The 21,826-nt window shown below is 42.5% G+C and overlaps 1 protein-coding gene across 2 annotated transcripts in view; it reads right to left on the bottom strand.

Moving 5' to 3' along the window:
• lekr1 (leucine, glutamate and lysine rich 1) overlaps positions 1-21,826 on the bottom strand; it is a 97,802-nt gene that overhangs the window by 27,404 nt on the left and 48,572 nt on the right. The window contains exons 6-8 of one of the 2 annotated variants that reach the window (XM_039787498.1): positions 20,248-20,338; positions 9,488-9,565; positions 4,287-4,490 (exon numbers count right to left, since the gene is read on the bottom strand). In XM_039787498.1, the coding sequence (XP_039643432.1) occupies positions 4,287-4,490; positions 9,488-9,565; positions 20,248-20,338 (373 nt within the window). The remainder of the gene's footprint in view (positions 1-4,286; positions 4,491-9,487; positions 9,566-20,247; positions 20,339-21,826) is intronic. The other variant, XM_039787508.1, reaches the window with a different exon arrangement.

The raw sequence follows: 21,826 nt of genomic DNA, 5'->3' as shown, positions 1-21,826 counted from the left end.
CAGTACACATTTTTTCAGTGGCAGGGTCTTGAATTTATCCCTTGGAGAGACAGCTGTGGAGTAAAGAACTACTCAAGAAAATATGGCTTTCCATGAACATTTGTAAGTGTGGAAGAGGACATGCAAAAAACTAAAAACCAATCCATATATTATGACACCAACTACACTTGCACACATTTTAAAGGTCCCATGACATGGTGCTCTTTGGATGCTTTTATATAGGCCTTAGTGGTCCCCTAATACTGTATTGGAAGTCTCTTTCCGAAATTCAGCCGTGGTGCAAAATTACAGCCACTAGAGGCAGTCCCACAATGAGCTTTCCTTAGGATGTGCAATTTCTGTGTGTAGCTATTGAGGAGGAGAGAGAGAGGGAGGGCCAAGGTGGAGGTTGGGGGTGCGGCCTTGACCAACTACCACTTTGCTCGTTTGAAAGCCATGATGTCTCTCTCTCATGGGTGGGCCAAATTCTCTGGGCGGGCAAAGCAGAGAAAGGGGAGGTAACCAGATTCCAGATCCAGATCGGCCCATCTGAGCTTTCCTTTTCTCAAAGGCAGAGCAGGATACCCAGGGCTCGGTTTACACCTATCACCATTTCTAGCCACTGAGGGAACGCATATTAATGTTAAAAAACCTCATAAAGTGAAATTTTCATGCCATGGGACCTTTAAAAGATAACATGCAGTGACACAGGCAGACAGGACATTTTTAGCTTTAACAGTCAGTGAGTAAAGTATGTGTAAAATCCTCTCTCTCTCTCTCTCACACACACACACACACGTAAGATTGTAGGGCTGCACAAGTAATCGAATTTTAATCACGATCACGATTTTGGCTTCCCACGATCAAATTTGCGTGATCGAGCGATATTTAAAATGCGTCATTCCCTTCATAGAACAGTTTTTGCAAAGCCAATCTAGCGCTCCATAAACCACTGTCTGATCACATGTCTCCATGAGCCAATCAGAGCTGTTCCCTGCCTGCACCGCGCAGCTTAGTTTCTAGATGTAGACAGTCACAGAGGACAGAGTAACGTGAGGAAAATTCCACAACAGGTAGCAGTCGGTCATCATAAGCCGCTCACAATGTTTACCAGTTTACCAGTAAACGCAACATTTTGTCCCGTCTGTGTTGTTTTTCAGACAACAGCAGTGACCAGTGCTAGTTTGTATCTGTTAGCTCATAGCTTTAGCAGCAGACTGTTGGACGTCCCGCTGTTGGAATCCTACAGTGAAATACAGACACACTACACTGTTTAGCAGTCAGCATTTTAGCCGTGTTTAATCCAGTTACTACTGTGGCTAACGGTAGGCTAACGTTACCTGCTGTGTAACGTGTTATTAGTGTTTACTAGCGTGACATTCAGCGATGTTTATGTTGCCTCTAACGTGGGTTTCGGAGCATCAGAATGCAACGCAGACATGTAAGTGGCAGTGTAATGAGCCACAGAAATCCGCGTAGCAATTTCGTCTGGTAGATACCGGGCACCACATGCGCCGTTAACGTGAACAGAAAATTGCGTTGCCTGTATCTTTCATGGCAAACATGCATGTGTGGAAAGCGGTTGCACAACAGCTGAAATGGCTCCTTCACAGTATCCTTCAATAAAGGAGGAATGTAGCACAATATGGATGTAAAAGCAGTTATAATTATGCGACAATAAAATTTGTTTTGGCTAAAATCAACAAATAATCGTGATAATTAATCGTGATCTCAATATTGATCAAAATAATCGTGATTATCATTTTGGCCGTAATCGTGCAGCCCTATAAGATTGCATTAACCATTTTTACACTGCAGCACTTTCCGTAGTTGAATAGATAAGTAAGTGAGCCAACATCACATCTCTATCTGTCACGATACAAAAAGCTCTGATAATATTTACACATGCTTCTTTTTTGATGATCTGGTCACCTTTTGTTTCTGCTTGTACACTGTATGATTAATCTTTCAGTTTTGTGTACAGTTCTCCGTATAATGGATTAGAGGATTTTCAGACCATCTCTCCTCAAAGGAATAGAAAATAACAGTTTGATGCAAATAAATGATAAGGCACACAAACTTGTCGATGACACAGATCATCTTTATGGCGCATTTGTAAGAATGTTTCGGTCAGAAATGGGGTGGAGATTGAGTTTGAGACTCTGACTTGAGTCGCACTTAAGTCGCACACACAGTGACTTCAGACTCGACTTCAGACTCTTATTCAAAAGACTTCAGACTCGACTCAGACTCAAGATGCGGGATTTTTAGGAAATGTCTGATGAGCTTGATGTTATTCTCCTCCCAGTGTAACCTCAGAGAATTGAAACTTGACTTGGACTCTAGCTCAGAGACTTTAGTGTTAACTACAAAAATGTATATTTAAACTTCTGTTTGACTTAAAGCTCCAGATAAGAGGTAAACATAGCACGATGTAACACCCCTGAGCTTTGATCTTTGTCTGACTTTATCTGCAAACAGGGACATGTAGTCCACAAAAAACTAGATAAAGTATTGACATGGATAAACACCCGTAAATGCAAGGTTATTGAGCAGTGTGCTGGGCAGTGTGAGCCGGCCACACAGGGAGAGGTAACACCCTTACATAAGAGACTGGGCATAGCTCCCAACACTCTGTTAGATCCACTCACTCTGCACTCAGAGAAAGACGTAGGCCCTTGGTTTTGCATTGACAAGAACACATACACAGGATTCCTGCCTTTACTAACCCAAGTCCTCTCAGACACAAAAGGGTTGTAAATATTTAACATTAGAACAAAACAGTCTATTTCCCAACCAGGGATTTAGCACAGCCATCAGCGTCTGTGGTTTAGAGTGTGGATCAGGCTGCATTTTTCTGTCCGAGCCCGGCCCGCGTCCGACAGAGCAGTAACCAAACCCGACCCGAGCCCGACACAGTTAAAATCAAATTTTTTTCTCATACTAATGACACATGTACGTTTGTTTGTGTGGAAAGCCCGCTTTTATTAAGCAACTGTAGGAAGGCATTCGGAAATGTCAACAGATGAGCGCATCAGCGCACACGGGGCAATAAGTGCACGTTAATAAGCTGTTTAATTTTAAATGTTCAATGAGTTAACTTTTCCTGATTGCTTCGTTTCCGACCGTGATCAGGGGAGACTCGTTACCTCCAGGGATTTTAACCCCAACATTATTCATTTTATAACGTCGGGGTTAAAATCCCGTTTCTGGTGAGCGAATGAATGAACTTGGCTTTCAGTCTGGGGCACCGCACACACTGTGTACAAAACTTAAACTTATTCCCCCAACAATGCTCCAGTCGTATCTACACGTCTGCTTCCTCTTTCTCTATCTCTCTTCTGTCCACTTTCCACACACACACACACACACACACACACACACACACACACACACACACACACACACACACACTGAGCTCTCTTAAAGTAGCCGCAACACCATTTTACAACAAATGCCTTATCTGATGTGACCAAGCCTGACCCGAACCCGAACATCATTTCTAAATATCTGTCCGAACCCGGCCCGGCCCTGCCGTCGGGCTCGGGTCGGGTATCCATCCTCTACTGTGGTTGTGGTGTCACTGTTAAGAAAAGCAAAGCACAGCCATGCACTGAAGCTGGCTCCCACTGAGCAGTAATTGGTCAACACATAGCAGCCAATATGAGGGGTGTCTGACTAGCTTTGTGTGGGTACACCAAAGTCAACTCATACACATTTCCAGGTTCAAGATTTGTTTCTGCATTTTTGACATTATAAGTAAAGAATGGACTGTAAATATAAAGCACTTTTCTAGTCTTAACGACTACTCAAAGCACTTTTACATTGTACAGGAACCATTCACCATTCACACACATTCATACTGCCGTACAAGGTGCCACCTGCTCATCAGATAAACATTCACACACATTTACACTCCGATGGCGCAGCATCAGGGGTAACTCGGGGTTACATCACATTCATATGTTTACTTACTAATATTTTATATATATTCCATATTTTCCATACATATATACTGTATATACTATGTATGTAGGTTTGTTATACATTTTTATTCTATAATTGTATATATGTTGAACAGTGTTTTCATTCCTTCTTTGTATATGTTTGAGGTGTTCTGGTATTTTATTTTATCCATTATTTCTTGTAATTCTGTATGGATGTGTGTCTTATACCTGCTGCTGTAACACAGCAATTTTCCAGTTTGGGATTAATAAAGTTCATTTCTCTATCTATATCTATCTATCTAGAATAGAATATGGTAGTGAGAATCCTCGATTAGACAGAACAGATATCACAATCATGACCTTTCTCTCCTCAGCTCTCTCGTTTCCTGCGTGGCAATTTCCAGAGCATTCCTCAGTCGTGTCACTTCCTCTTCAGCTGCACAGTAGTTCCGACTCATTTGTCCCTCTCTCTGCTGCCATGACGCCAGCTGCCCCTGTATGGTGTCACACCTTCGTTGGCATGACAACCACCTCTCATGTTTCTCCTCCAACTCTCCTTTTAACCTGTTGAAAAGATGCAGAAGATGAGCACAAACACAGAGCTACTTTCCATACTGTATTATTCTAGGAGGAATTTTTCATCTGCATGTATTCAGTAGAGCATGTGAATGCATGTTTTGAACAACCACACACACCTGCAGGCACACATAAACTCTACACTCACAGTACAACAGATGAGTGTCAGCGTCAGAGCGAGAGTCTGTTACATAAGAGAGAAGCCGTTTATTCTCCAACCTTATCAGGCTCCTTATAGTCTGGTGGTTGACACACACAAACACACCAAAAACTGGGTCAAACACCCTTTCTTTTTTTCTGCACACAGGCAAGGTTTTCCACACAGCTCAAGTACCCAATCATTGTAGCATTCTTCTGACAGTGAACTTTGGTAGGTCAAGTAGTACTGTGAAAACGCACTTATGCACGAATATTGTACATGCATAAAAGGAAACGATTATGGACACTTAGTGAATGTGTGTACATATAAGCCAGTATCTGTGTGATATTAACGCTTCTTTTCGTAGATAGAGGGGTGGGATGAAATGTTTTTGGAAAGAGAGTTCAAGTGGAGAAGGAGATGGGCTGACCAGTGGCGGTTCTAGACACATTTTACTAGGGGGGCCAAGGACGGGCCAGTGTTTAACCAGAGGGGCACATAAAAAAATGGCAACAAATGATATTTAAAGATTATAAACTTTATTTTGCTATAAAATCATATAAACATTTATTTTGTACAAGAGTGAGTGCAGGTCCATCATGACAGAATACTCAAGCCATGGATGAAGATTATACCAGTTTGGCCTGATGCTCCGTCTTCTGTACCCCATCAAAATGGTTGGGAATATATTCAAGTTGGGCTGTACTGGTACATCATTCTTGGAATTGCTGATATCTGTAGAAAGATGTACAGTAAACAGTAAAATTTACTTATGCATGTATATCGGCATGTATTTCAAAATGTAGGCCAAGTATTACTTCAAATAAAGAAACATTAGAGCCATATTGACACTAAAAAGAATTTACAGCAGAAAGCAGCATTTTAAGGACACACAGTAGGCTTACAATGAAATTGTAATTGCACTGCTTTGCAAATAGTAAGCACCTTCATCACAAACCTGATGGTACAGTACTTGATCCACATGGATCCACTTGCTGTCCCTCTGGCTGTTCCTCTCTGTCCCTGTATGCTTTCTTCCTCCTCACCCTCTTCTTCTTGCTCCTCACCCTCTTCTTCATCCTCCTCACCCTCTTCTTCATCCTCACCCTCTGGAATTTCCCCCTCTGTGTCAGAGCCATACTTTCATCACATGCCCTCTCTCCAAGCTCCACCGACTCCTCTGGCTCTCCCTCTTCCTGCTCCTCAACTCTCTCAATACCTTGATTTGTTTCTCTCACTTTTTTGTTTACTGGGGCAAAAAAGGACGCTATGTCCCTTCCTCGTTTCATGATAACTATTAGAAGAAGAAAAAATGTAGGGGTATGCATTACATTTCGTTGCCTAACCATCCCTCCCTCCTTGACACGGGCAGATAGCCTGTTGATTACTTTACTCAAATGTATTTGTTATCGCAATGCAACAGCCAAGACGGATGAAGTTACGTGGTTAACATCACAACATTGTGTAGACCTAGCAAGGATACTGACATTTGGATATTTGCTTCTGCTTCGATGAGTTTGCTTAGATATGATTTATGTTGAGTTGAGTTATTATGATGTTTCTAAACATATAGAGACCAGACATTTACAAACTGGATTTCATGATCAGTGGGAGGAACAAAAGTAACACGGTTATGTGCAAGAACAACAAGTCACTTATGAGATTAAATCGTTTTGCTTACCTTCGACTCTTGCAACAGGAGATATCGTAGCTCCTCTGCTCTCTCCAAGAGTAGTTGCTGAGCTCTCATTCACCGAGCAGCACCACACGTAGAATAGCCTGGTCCTACCAGACTCTCGTACATTTCAATTGTACAGAGAGTCTGGCCACTCCATTGACAAGTTTTAACTTATTTGAAGGCGGGTACTCTGTTGAAGTTTAAAACTGTTGGATCTGCCCAGAACCAGTCTGGATCTGCCATAACCAATCGCTAACTTTTGGTCGTGACGTCGGCTTTGCATCGCTAGTGTTCGCATTAGCCACTCCTTCACCACTGACGGAGCGAGCTGGAAAATCAAACTTTTCCCGAACCCCGTGGGAAGGAGGACCACAACATCATGGCCACCAAGAAAACTCAGCAAAGATTGTTCTTGCTCGGGCTTTAACTTCTGGATATTCGACAGCGTTGCCACAACGGATCGAATGGCTTCGCTCGCATCTTTCTCTGCCGCCATTACGGAACTACAACTCAAACTAGCGCAGGGCCTCAACGTCATCGTTCTCAGCCACTCCCTCTGTTCGCGGATTGGACCGCCAAAAATTTGGCTGGAGAAAACCCAAGAATATACCGCAAACCCAGACGTAGTACTGAAGGGAAATGAAAACTGAGTGTAAGTACGTAGGAGGGCGGAGCAGACAGGCTACAGTGTTTGGGTGCGCCGCTCTAATTGACCCGTGTAAAACGTTGCATCGTATTAGTTCCGCTTTTGGCGATCGCGTGTAAAATCATGATAAATTCATAATTTTTTTATTTGGTCAGCAGAGAGGGGGGGGGCATATATGGGGTGGCCAGGGACATGTCTACACACTGTAATAAATTTCATGTTAGTTTAACTTGGAAATGCAAGTTCCCCTGCTGCCTTGAAAACCGAAGTTCACTCAACTTGAAGACTGCCTTTGTTTCAACTTAAATTAAAGTTAATGATGTTGATGTAACTACAGTGTTCTAGTTTTGTTAAAGTTGTTCTTTTAGTTGATTTAACTTTGTATTACTTGGTTTAACTTCATACTTTAAGTTAAAACAAATAATTTATTTTCTTTAATAATGCAAGAAACCTTCCTTGCCTAGTATAACAGACATACTTTTCTGCTTTATTTCAACTCACAGTTTCAAGTTAAAACAACATAACCACATTTATAGCGGAGATAGCGTGGGTGCTTGGGTGGGGCCGCCCCGGGTCCCCATGCGAAATAGCGGCCTCTCTGCTGATCTTGCGTCACTTGACATAAAATGGCCGCTAGTGAAGTGATACACCGCAGATTAATGGCTGAAGGAAGCCTATTACTGCTCAAAGTCTAACACTGCAATCCTCCACCTCTTCTTATCAAATGTAACAGTCACTTAACTCATGGTTACAAATGTAAACCAGCACAACAGTTACATTTGTATTTCGAACAAACTGCAAACTTTTCAGCAAATTTTAACACAACTCTATTTACCGCCTTGCATCATGGGAATTGGCAGGCCAATGAACCAGTTGCAGTCCTGACTGCAGTACGCAGATCGGGGTTGGGCTAAATGTGGGCGGAGCTAAACGTTTGACTTTTGAAAGGAACTTTCCATTTCAATTTGAGAAGAGTGAAATTCACAAGCCTTTGACAGGTACTCCCTCCTCCCACTAGTGCTTTCTTGTTTGCCACAACACGTGTTATATTTTAGTAGAAATTTGAATAGGCTACATCACTTATTGGCGGTGTAAAATTAATTTATTGTGTCCATGCTTTAACTTTGCCGTGGAAGAAGACAGGTTATTTTAAACTCGAAAGGCAGCTCTTTTATGTTGCAACACACACACGCTTTTTTTTCAACTGATAACTTAACTTACATACCCAAGTTCAATCAACACATACATTTTTTTAAATAGTCAACCCAATGAATAAATGCAAGTTTAACTTTCAAAAACTCATAAAGTTGAGTTCAAAATCCACAACTTGTATAAGCTCGTTCAGTTAAAAATAAGAAATAAGTGGATATAACTAAATGGGTCTGTAATATTTTACAGTGAGGTACGGGCCTCCCTAGGCTTCCATGTAGAACCGCCACTGGGGCTGACAAAGAGAGAAAAGGCAGTTACAGTCGTAAAGTAACATGCCAGTATTTTGACAGTCAGTGTTTTGGCAATTTATATCTGTTTTTAGGTCGACATATGAAGAGAAACTAAAGGGACATTCACAAAAAGCCATTATAAACCATTTGAACAAAGTGAAACTGGAAAGATTCAAAACTCAATCAACACAAAAGCAGAAACTACTAGATCTACTTATTGATTTCTCTGTAGAAACCAAAGCGTGTTGACCAGATAAACATTATCTTAAGGCACCCATGGACATGGACCCATTAGACAATTTGGTGAATTGATGTCTCCAATTACATTTTCTCTGAGCTATGGGGGGCTTACTCCCTCCCCCGACTTCCCATCCCTTCTGAAATAGAATCCACCCCCCCAGTGGAGTGCAATCATATATTGAGCTGTATAGGAGCCAGAGGGTGAGATCAGAGACTGCTGTGTGGGAAGGGAAATAAATCGACAGTGTAATTGAACACACCACGCTGCCAGTGGCTTAGAAAAAGAATACCAGCAGATACCATGGGAAAAAATACACACCCCACATATATCTAACGCCTGCACGGAAAGATGAGAGGCTCTGTGTGTAATGTCTGTCTGTGCATGTATGCACACTTGTCTGCCTGTGTATAAGAGTGATGCACTCCAATAGAAGTGCCTCTGCATAGCTACAATATGTGCGTGCCTCTGTGTGTGTGTGTGTGTGTGTGTGTGAGTGTGTGAAACATGACTCCATGCCAACTAAGGAGTGCTTCCATCTGTTGCGCCAGCCTCACACAAGACTCTGAAGTGTCACCGGCACTTTATGGAGCCTAAGATCTCCTCAATTGATCCAAGAGCAGATCTCCACTGACACTAATATCCCCACCTCTATTTGGGAGGAAGGAGATGGATAAATAAAGGAGAGGCGGAGGATGATTTGAAGGACAGTGAGTGAGATGAGTCCAGGGATTGTGGGAAAGTTGGAGGAAGAAAAGAAAGAAAGGGAAGGGAAGAAACAGGAATTTATTGCGAGATAAAGCAAAAGTGCAGAGAAAAAGAAAGAGGAGAGCTCAGTATACCTGAGTAGTTTTTCCCTGTGCTCGTTCTCAGCGTCTTTCTGTTGGGACAGCTGCTGCTCACACTGTCTCCTCTGCTCCCTGGAGACACAAAGTGCATGGCATGGTCACTCAATTTTCACCATTTGTTGAGTCAGTAAATGTTTGACAAGGGTAGTGCTACTGACAAAACTGAAAATAATCCATTCCTCTTTCCCTAAAAAGTAATTCACATTTATTGTACCCACATTTCAAATTCAGGCAGGTGGACATATATTTACTCCGGAGTATGTTTTTACAATTTCAAGTGTCACTGAAAAGTACTTGAGCAAGATAGCAAATCCATACAACTGCTATTCTGTGTACTCCTACGCTTGAATCTCCAAGTGGAAGAGGCTTCACAATGAACTCTCCCTCTGGGATCAGCAAAAGTTCAAGAAAGCTTCCTGTCTTTTTGCTTACAAAATGCTTTTGGTTGTCATTTTAAAACTGAGCAGCTTTCCATGAGTCATTTAGATTATTTTTTTGTTGTTATATTCAAAGTAAATAAGCTATATGTGCGGCTATGTTTTTGAAATCACCTCTTCCTCCATGTGCAGCTGCTGCCTCGCTCTTGAGAAAATAAATTGGAAATCAGTTTTAATTCCAATTCTGCGTGCCACGACAGTATGTGGTACTCCCGCCTAATGTGCACACACTGTGTGGGTACACACACACACACACACACACACACACACACACACACACACACACACACACACACACACACACACACACACACACACACACACACACACACACACACACACACACACACACACACACACACACACTTATCCCATCCCTCCTAACCCTGTCAGCTTCCCAGCCTAATCCCCTCTCTGGCGGCATGATCAGTTAATGTGTTTGAGAGTGTGTGTGTGTGATTTGTAATAATAATCTAGCCCTGTGACCTTGCAGCCACACGCAATGAGGATACAGAGTGAGAGGGCTTGCACGTCTGTGCTCAAAGGCAGACAGCCTGTTTTTACTGCCAATCTACAACAGACTTTTCTGGCAACTGTGTGGAATTATTTGTACATTTCACTAAAGTGGATTCAGTGAAACAGCCAGTACGGCTCATCAATCTATTAATAATTTATTATATCTGCTTGGTACCAGATACCGATAGGCTGGTTGGCTTTTGTTCCTTTAAAGTGGATAACTAAACATTCTGATGCTGGAAGCCACACATATTTGGAAATCAAATATTAATAGCAATATTTTGAAATTTTAAAAGACAAATATGTGAGCCACAGACAGAATTACAAATAGAGACACAGGCCCATATGCACACAAACACAATCCAAGTAATACACTCACATCGGTCTGGCACCAGTTATCAGCCTCCCTCTCTTTGTACCTCTCATCACACATCTCCATCCCATTCTCTCTCTCTCTCTCTCTCTCTCTCTCTCTCTCTCTCTCTCTCTCTCTCTCTAACCCTCTTTTCCTCCCATGCTGTTACGGCTACTGGTGATTTAGAGCATGCCCCTGAGTGCTCCTACATTCTGCGTATTTAGTAACAGCATACTGTTCATACTTTACAGCCCACTGTCCTTCGTCTTTCTCTGTCTTGCCCCTCTTTCTGTCTTCACAGTCAGATATGACATTATCTGAGTACCAGCTGCTGGTTCCACTATTCTTTATCTTCTGGTCTCCTGTTTCTGACTTTTTTTGTCAGAGGTGAAAAGGGAGTTGAGAAAAATAGAAATGTAAAACAGGAGGTGGTGTTTTTGAATTATTGCAAGGCCTAGGGCAGGGTTCAAAGTGCAGTCAAGTGCACAGTGCACCGAAGGAGTGGCAAAGCACTTTGGGTGTTTGTGTGGCTGCAGGCATGTGATGTACCCAGTGTGCACATGGAAACAAGGTGAGACTAAGAAGAATCTATTATCATATATTATCAGCAGGCATGTTGGGGGCAGGTTACAAAGACAACCCAAGGGTTCCTGAGGTGTTTCAGTGTAAAATTGTCTTTTGAATTTCCATGAAATGTAAGTCCAATGTGACCTAAAGACGTCACTGTCTCCACTTGTAATAACTTGCACTGCATAAAGGAACCATGTAGAATAATGAATCATAATCAATTCCAGTAGTGTTTAGGCGTGAAGAAGTGTGCTGGTTGCACAAGACTTAACCAAGGTAACCACAGTCAATCACAGCTTGACAACGCACGTCACTCAAATTACAGACTGCAGATGGAACGCATACCTGCTGCCTTCAGCTGGCTGTGTGGAGAATTAATCCGCTGTTGTAAGTGACAGATGCTGATAAGAATCAAGCATTAATGATGTGTCAGCCTGTTAAAAAACAATTGTGAAACAGACAAGCAAAACTCTACAAATCAAAGTGAAAAAAACCTGAGCATACTTTGCTGTTGATCTAGTCCGAGCAGACGGGTGGCAGACGGCGAAAAACATGGTGAATCTTGACACTGAAATTGTAATGTACCAGTAACACCCTGCCGAGCCTCTCCTCCCATTGTGGTGTATGGCAAGTCACCAAATACCAAACAGCCACATTAGCGGGAAAAGCCTCTCTGCATTTCAGGAAAATACCATTTCTTGTGCGGCATGTGCTCACATGATAACAGAGCCCAGAGGAAGAGAGAGAGAGAAACAAGAGGGTGAGATTTATTTTTGAATCTGAGAAAGAGGAGGGAAAAAAGACATCCTCCTACCTGAAGGGCTGTGACCGATTTTATCTAATAGATAAACAGGGTGAGGGAGTGGGTGTGTGTCAGGCAAATGGCAGAGCAAGATCTTGTGGGAAATGAGGTCCTTGGATAAACCCTGGGATCAATAGTTATTTTACTGCCGAGACACACTGTGCATGCACAGGCGCATCAGACTTATGAAAACAAGCTGTATCACATCAATCACATCTATCCTTTGCTCTCTCTCTCTTGACCTTCACTCATTCCATCATCCACTCTTTCATCTTCCCCCCTTGCTCAGCGCATCCATCCTGTCTTTCATCTATCCCTCTCTTCCCTCTAATCCATCCTTTCAACCTGGCCCGCATCTGTGTTGGATGATCCATGTGTTCATCCTCTGATGAAAGGATGAGCTCAGCGTCTCCTGCCAATCCCAATGCAGCAGGAAGCTTCCCAACACCTTTGACGTACATGTCATCCAGACGTTACAGGAAAGGGTTTGTGACGCTCTCTGTGATCCTTTTTCACAAATGCTGTCAAAGTGCCCTAGGGGAAAGTGCATACTGTAACAGTCCATCATCATGGACTTGTTCAGTGACCAATGGTATCAGTTCTAAGTCAGGTAACAGCAAAAGGTGATCATCACATCATACAAGCTTCATAACCAGTACTATTCACATGAAAAGGAAGTTGATGTACAAATATTGTGAATACAAGAACAGTCAGGTGTAAAATCAAGATTGAAAACAAGGTGTGTCAGTAAGTAAGTGTACGTCTATGTGTATGTGTGTGTGTGTGTGTGTGTGTGTGTGTGTCTGTCTGTGTGTGTGTCATGACAAAACTAGCTGCCATTGAGTGTCTCTCTGGCATGCTGATAAGATTGCATGCTAGGATCAGAAGGATTCCACAGCCGCTAACTGTCCTTAGACTGCCCCTGAATTATGTGTGTATGTGCGTTTCCAAGGCAATGGAGCTGGCGCCACAGAAACGCAACAGGTGCGGAACACTGATGTTTGATGGAGGTGGGGGTCAAAGGTTGGGCAGCTGTCATGGCAACACCTCTTGCACACAAACAAACTGGTACTTTTTGTTCTTGGATCTTGAGCGAGCATCACAGGTTTGTGAAGCTCTGGAGCGGATTTAATGCATGGTAAAACTGGAAGGATACACACACACACACTGCACTTTAAAGGGGTGATAGAATGATTATATAGGGTATTTCACACTGTTCCTTATGGTCTCCTAATGGGGTGTGTAACATTGGTTGGGCTGAAAATGGCCTGGTTGATATTTTATTGGCCCTTATGCATCCCTGTGTTTTGGCCCCATTTCTAACAAGAGCTTTTCTTCCAAATATTGTATGCTCATGAATATTTAGATGAGCTGCGCTGATTGGTTGAGCAAATCCCCATACACACAGATTAGAGACACGACTTAATCTCATATTCCAGACACTGCAATGTTTCGTTACCAAATTCACTTCTGAGACTTTTGTTATGCGAGAAATCAACTATATAAAGCTCAAATATGGGCCGTTTTATGAAAATTGATGGCTAATTGCAAATTTGGTAAGACGTGTCGGACTTTAGGAGCTCCACACTCCACACTTTTCTCTGACGAGAAAGCGGCAGCCTGCTGGGCTCCATACCCAGGACAAAGTCACCCTTTGTGGATTACTGCACTACCGGGGCTCCGCGGCTGGCTGCCGGCATAACTATAATATATTTAGGGCCCGAGTGCCGACAGCGGCGAAGGCCCTATTGAAACTGAAGGAATTATTGTTTTTTCTTTTTCCCGTCAAATTAATTGCCTTTGTGAGGGGCTTAACATATTCAAAAACTCACCAAATTTGGCGGTCGCATCAAGTCTGGTGAAAATTAGACTCACGAAACTTGGTACACATATGTATCATGTCAGGATGTACAAAAAACTTCATTAGAGCCATAACCTAAACCCAACAGAAAGTCCGCCATTTTGAATTGAATGTTCGAAATTAGTGTGATTTTGGCCATTTGCACATGTCGTACTTTAACGAACTCCTCCTAGAGAATTCATCCGATCAACTTCAAACTCGGTCTGTGCCATCTTAAGATGTTAAAGATGAAAAGTTGTTAAAAGAAAAACTTTTCATCATAGGGCGTGGCCGTGGCGGGGCGGCCATTTTGTGCGTTTCGCCGCCGAAACAGGAAGTGGGTGTAACTTGAGTGTACGTTGTCCAACTGGGTCAAAACTTTTCAGGATTCATAAGAGTCCAACCCTGAGGACAATTAAGGGCCAATATTTACTGAAAGTCATAGCGCCCCCTAGTGGCAACAGGAAGTAGGCCTAAAGGTGAAGTGGTGCAAGCAAAACAACCTAGAGCTCAACGCTCTAAAGACAGTGGAGATGGTTGTGGACTTAAAGAAGAATTCAGCCCCACCTGCCCCCATCACACTCAGTGACTTTCCGCTTCCTGGGAACTACAATCTCCCAGGACCTCAAGTGGGAGCTGAACATCAGCTCCCTCGTCAAGAAAGGACAACAGAGGATGTACTTCCTGCGGCAGCTGAAGAAATTCAACCTGCCAATGACAATGATGGTGCACTTCTACACAGCCATCATTGAGTCCATCCTCACATCCTCCATCACCATCTGGTACGCTGCTGCCACTGCCAAGGACAAGGGCAGACTGCAGCGTGTCATTCGGTCAGCTGAGAAGGTGATTGGCTGCAATCTCCCGCCGCTCCAGGACCTTTACGCCACCAGGACTCTGAAGCGTGCTGGAAAGATTGTGGCTGACCACTCCCACCCCGGACACAAACTCTTTGAGCCACTCCCCTCTGGCAGGAGGCTGAGGTCCATCAGGACCAAAACCTCACGTCACAAGGACAGCTTTTTCCCCTCCGGCACTAGCCTTATTAACAAGGCTGGGAAACCACCCACACTCTCCACACCCACCTCTGGCTCTACATGCCACTGTACTTAATCTGCTCTTTTTGTCTTAATTGTTACTCTTATTTTATTACATCCTGTGTGTGTATATATACACATATATTTATATATTTACACTTATATTGTCTGTTCTGTTAACCTGTTTGTTTAACTTATTTTAGATAATGTGTGACATGCACCTACGACACCAAAACAAATTCCTTGTATGTGTAAAAAATGTACTTGGCAATAAAGCTTTTCTGATTCTAAAAGTCAAGGTGCTATACTTTAACAAACTCCTCCTAGAGATTTCATCCGATGGACTTCAAACTTGGTCTGTACCATCCCAACACCTTAAAGATGAAAAGTTATTAAAAGAAAAACTTTTCGTCAGACGGTGTGGGCGTGGCGGCCATTTTGAGTGTTTAGCGATGAACAAAGAAGTGGTTGTAACTTGAGTGTACATTGTCGTATCTGCCCGAAATTTCTCATGATTGACAAGGGTCTGGCCTGAGGACACCTACAGGCCAAAATTGACTTTTGGTCATAGCGCCCCCCGCTGGCACCAGGAAATGCGCCTTATATGACAAACATCATCCGATTTACATGAAACTCAGAATGTGTGGTCTACATGTGATACTGAGCCGCCGCCTATAATATGACCACGCCCACGTACGCAGGCCACGGCCCCTTTCATAACATTTGAACCGTTTAAGGTAGAGTCTTGTGTGAGGTGTCATTGAACTCAGCAGAGACTTCCTTCTTCATTGGTGATGGTTTGGCCTGCCCCCTATGTTTAAGCCACGCCCCCTTTCATAAATGCTGACCCATCTAAGGTAGAGTCTTGTGTGAGGTATCATTGAACTCAGCAGAGACTTCCTTTTTAATTGGTGATGGTTTGGCCCGCCCCCTATGCTTTGGCCACGCCCCTTTTCACTGCTAATGAACCATATGACGTAGAGTCTTGTGTGAGGTATCGTTGAACTCGGTGGGGAGTTCCCTTTTCATTGTTGACGATTTGCGGCGTCTGAGTGCCGCGCGAATGCACGGTCGCAAGAAGCGGCGTCCGCCGGTAACCCCGACGCGCGCCGAGGTGCGAGGGCCCGTCCATTGCTGCTCGCAGCTTTAATTACAGTTTGAATTTCGTCACGGCACTTATATCACAGCTATCCCAAGGTCTTACAAAGCTAACAGTCTGATTTGAATTTAAGGCATTTTTATGAACGTGAGGGGTCTTGTTAGGAGGAGCGGCTAGCTAGCTATGTGTCCCATTCAATACAATGGGAAAATATCGCGGCTAGCTAGCTACACTTTCAACATAACTACAGTATATTTACAGTTTGAATTTCGTCACGCCACTTATAAAGCAACAACAATGGTGTCAGATTTCAATTTAATGAATTTTTGTGAACACTACGGGTTTCGTTAGCTTCATTTTCTGCGTAATTAGAGTTTATTTACAGTTTGAATTTCGTCACGCCACTTATATAACCTCTACCCCAAGGTCTTATAAAGCTAACAATGGTGCCCGATTTAAATTTTATAAATTTTTGTGAATTTCAGAGGAATTCTAAGAGGAGGCTAGCTAGCTAGACTCGCGGACAAGAGGCGTTTATTTCACCGATCGTTTGTTTAAATAACTCAACACATTATAATTACACACATTATAAGATTACCTGGAACCTGTGGTAAGAGATTGCTGGCGTAACAAGCTCGCTGACTGTGCTCTCACGCACACACACACCCGCCATTTAGCAGGAAGAGGGGAGCTGCAGGCCCTGGAACTCTGTCCAGGCAGCGGCATTTGGTAGTCCATTAACCCACAAAACGGTGACTTTGCGCGGGTATGAAGTGCCGTGGGCTGCCAGCCTTGACAGAGCTCAATCTACCTCACAGCAGGCCGGGGTCTGTGAGGGAAGGCAGGCCAGGCGGCAAGGCAGCAACACAGGCAGCACCGGCCGCTGAACTCCGACACACAGTCGGACAAAATTTGCAATTAGACATACAATTTCGTAAAACGGCCCATATTTGACCTCTACATAGTTGATTTCTCGCATAAAAAAAGTCTCAGAAGTGAATTTAATGGTAAAATAGCAGATGAACAATGTATACAATTTCTGAGATCTGCCCGACCTAGATTCAGAAGACTAACTGATCTCAGGTCAGTTGTGTAGCCTATGTAAATGTTGGGGCGTGACAAAGAGAGAGACTAGAGCCAAATGAGGAGGAGCTGCCGAGTTGACGTCAACTAGGCGGCTCGTTGAGATTTTCCCGTTTTCAGAGGCAGTTTCAAATTGTGAGATTTGCAGAGGAAAGAGGTGTCAATGGGATTTAGAGGTTCTATGTATGTCCTAGTTACCCACTAAACTGTCATTATTTAACTATGACAAGGTAAAATTGGTTTTTCATTCTATCACCCCTTTTAACTGAGTATTTTTACAGTGTGGTATTGCCACTGTACTTCTAAACTCCATGTCCTCCGCCATTGCATTTTGTGATTGTCTTTTTGCCTGAAACTCAAAATTAATTAAAATTATTACATCTAATATTTTCTCAATATTAGCCTGTACTTTACAGTATACTTTACCTTTTATGTATCTAAAATTGTAATTATTATCAGAACCCAAGATGTAAAGCTAGAGGGGTGTTGTTAAACTAGTTTTTTTTAAATTACATTTTGGACGAAAATTTTTGATTCAGAGTGCAAGGACCCTAAAGTGTGACTGATGAAATTGACATGACTCCGATTAAAACAGCATTTCAACAGATTACCCTTACAAACAATTTATGTAAAAATATTAAATTAGAAATTGTTGTTAAAAAATATTGTCCTTTGGATAACATTGGCCTACAGTTGATATTAAATATTGTACAGTGCTGATGTGTACATATTAGACAGCTGAGTTGAGCTGCTCACACACTCACACTCTCACACACTCACACTCTCACACACACACACTCACACACACACACACTCTCACACACACACACACACACACACACACACACACACACACACACACACACACACACACACACACACACACACACACACACACACACACACACACACACACACACACACACAGCCTTGAGTACACCTGCCTTCTCCTCCTCCTATATGTCTGGATGGGTCGCATGACTGAAAACATCGTTTTAACCTCGTAATTATAATTTAACCTCAACTTAAAATGATTCTATCAAAAAGTCGTACACATACATTCGACTCTACCACACACACTGCATAGTCTTTCCCGTAACTGAGCACTTTGAAACTGATGAAAAAGAGAGAGAGAGAGAGAGAGAGAGAGAGAGAGAGAAAATCTGTTATTTCTAAAGGTCAAAAACAAAGATTTATGACAAAAACATTTGAGAGTGAGAAAGAGAGACTGATGAGGATGTTATAAAGGGAGTGCACAAATGAGAGCTTCATCTGCAGATTGTCAGGTCAAGTAGTCCTTTAATATTCTGATTATCAGATAGCAGCAACATTTAACATTTACTCCCTTTGTGTAGGGGGATGTCTGTGTTTTTGTCTATTTCTGTGGGTGTTTGCCCATGTGTGTGTCTGTGTGTGCATGTTTGAAGTGGTTAATTTTTCTAATATCATGACGTCACTCACAAGATTAAAAAACATCCTCTATTGCTTAAAAATAACACTATACATCAGAATGTGGGACATGTGCAAACATTTGTAAAAGTTGCCACTGTTCAGTGCAAACAAATGTCAGAAGAGGACCAAATATGGAATAATTTATCCATTTGGAATTCTTGGAGAGAGAAAAAAAAATGTTTTAATGGATGGCTAAACTTGACCTAAAGAGTGACCAGCTCAACATTCTTTTGCTTGTGATAACAGTAGATAGCAAGTCGTTAACAGAGAAAACCCTGCATACAGTGTCCATGGAGTAAGTACTTCTGTTTTTAAGAAGTACATTGGAATTTAGTCAGTTTTTTCCACAAACTAAAAACATTTTGATTGCCATGTGCTGTGCCATAATTTACTTAACAGCTTTTGAAACTTGGAGTCAGAACCCAACATAGGGTCACAAAAGACAGGAGATTTTTAGGAGTGATATATATTTGAGTAAAATGTTAAATATTTAATAATTATAATTTATGACGCTCATAAAATAAACAACAAAAGTCTGCAGCCATGCTAGCAACTCTGTGAAGCTGTAATTAGGCACAGCAGTGCTTTGAGCTAAATGCTAAACATGCTCACAATGACAATGCTAACATGCTGATGTTTAGCAGGTATAATGTTTACCATGTTCACATCTTAGTGATGCTCTTTAACATGCGAATGCTTACTAATCTGCTAGTACTCAACACAAAGTACAGCCTAGGCTGATGGGACTGTCATTAGTTTTACAGGTATTTAGTCATAAACCAAATTATTAGACAAAATAAACTTTTGACCTGAGCAATTACAATTCTTCCTGAGGGTGCCATGAGTATGTGAACCAAATGTCATGGCAATCAATCCAATACTTCAGGATTCATCCTCTTGGGACCATGAGTGTCTGTACTGTAATGTCTATCCAATAGCTGTTGAGATATTTCAGTCTGGACCAACATACCGACCGACATTGCCATCCATAAAGCCATGCCATTAGCGAGGTTAAAAAATATGTTTTACTCAAATTTACATGACAACTTCACAAATGCTAGGGCTAATGAAAACGTAGGTGTTTAAAATCTTTAGGTGCATTTGTGCAGTATGTTTTCAGGGTGTGTGTCAGTAGTTGTGTGTGTGTGTGTATTTGTGTCTGCAGTTCCAGGTAAAAAGTAAAAAAATAATAATAATAATTGCTAAATGTTTGAACTGACTCATCAGCATTTTTTTCTAAAGCAGGGGTATATGTTTTTCTGAAGTCCTAAACCCCTGACTAGACCTTTGTGTGAGTGTATACAAGTCAAATCCTCTGTTGTTGCAGCTTAGCAGGCCTGGTATGTGGAACGTGAGCATTTCCTGGTTTGGGCGGTGCCAGTGGAGCTGTTCAGAAGGTTTTGATTGGTAGAGGAAAATTATAAAAAGAGCCAAGACCTGCGGTGACCTGTTCTCCACCCAGCATATTTCACATCCAAAAATCCACCTGTGTCCCAATCTGTGCATGTTTTTCATATATATGTGTGTGTGAGTGTGTGTGTTTTACCACATGCTGTAGACACTTACATCAGCTGCTGAGTTAGGCACTCTTTCTCTTCTCTCATGTTCTGTAACTCCACACTGGAATGCCTCAGCTCCTCTCTCAGCACTGTTCTCTCTCACACACACACACACACACACACACACACACACACACACACACACACACACACACACACACACACACACACACACACACACACACACACACACACACACACACACACACACACACACACACACACACACACACACACACACACACACACACACACACACACACACACACACAGCTTTAAGTTTACTTGACATGATGAAGATGCTGTAAAAGTTAAAGGGGTGATAGAATGATTATATATGGTATTTCACACTGTTCCTTAAGGTCTCCTAATGGGGTATGTAACATTGATTGGGAAATTTGCCCGGTTGCTATTTTATGGGCCCTTATGCATGTTTTGGACCTATTGCGAACGAGAGCTTTTCTTCCAAATATGGCTGATTGGTTGAGGAACCACATACACATACATTGGAGACGAGACAGCAGGGCTCATATTTCAGACACTGCAATGTTTTGTTACTAAATTCACTTCTGAGACTTTTTTATGCCATTTTTGTGAATATGAGGGGTTTCGTTAGCTGCTGGTGTCCCTTAAATCCTATGGGTAAAGATCGCGGCTAGCTGCAGGCCCTGCAGCTCCGTCAGGGCCTCAGCATTTGGTAGTCCAGTAACCCAGAAATGGTGACTTTGCGCGGTTATGGAGCACCGCGGGCTTCCGGTTGTGACGGAGATCCATCTAGCTCACAGAGAGCCGGGGTCTGTGAAGGAGGACACGCCGGGCGGCGAGACAGCCCCGGCCGCTCTCACGTTAGCCTGCTGAGCTCCTGCTGAACTGCGACACACAGTCAGACAAATTAGCCATACATTTTCTTAAAACGGCCCATATTTGACCTTTACATAGTTGATTTCTTGCATAAAAAAGTCTCAGAAGTGAATTTAGTAATTAAATAGTGGACGAACAATGTGCAACATTTCTGAGATCTTCATGACCTAGATTCATAAGACTAAGCTGACCTCAGGTCAGTGGTGTAGCCTATGTAAATGTTGGGGCGTGACAAAGACTCGGAGTTGAGGAGTTGACGTCAACTTTTAGCTTTGTTGAGATTCGCCCGTTTTTAGCAGCAGTTTCATATTGTGAGATTTGCAGAGGAAAGAGGTGTCAATGGGATTTTGAGGTTCTATGTATGTCCTATTTACCCTCCAAACTGTCGTTTTTCAACTATGACAAGGTAAAATCGGTTTTGCATTCTATCACCCCTTTAACAAAAGCTTGCCTGCACATAACGCCAGCTCAAAGCCAGGCTTCTATCACATTGTTACTTCACACTTGAGCAATGGAGGAAACCCTACACCAAATGAATCCATCTATGAGAGTGACACGATTGGAAGGAGAAACAAAAAGGAGGTGGAGGAGGACCAAAGAAAGACAGAAGTTCCAGACAGAAACATGAGAGTAGCTCATAAAAGAGGTGAGGAGGAAGAGTGAGACGTACAGTAGGATGAAAAAAACAAAACAAGGTGGGAAATTGAGACACAAGAAAGCAGTTG

The sequence above is a fragment of the Perca fluviatilis genome, chromosome 2 (genome assembly GCF_010015445.1).
Source record: "Perca fluviatilis chromosome 2, GENO_Pfluv_1.0, whole genome shotgun sequence".
NCBI classification, from domain to species: Eukaryota; Metazoa; Chordata; class Actinopteri; order Perciformes; family Percidae; genus Perca; species Perca fluviatilis.
The sequence above is the reverse complement of the archived record's forward strand: the minus strand, read 5'-3'. Positions and strand labels throughout refer to the sequence as shown.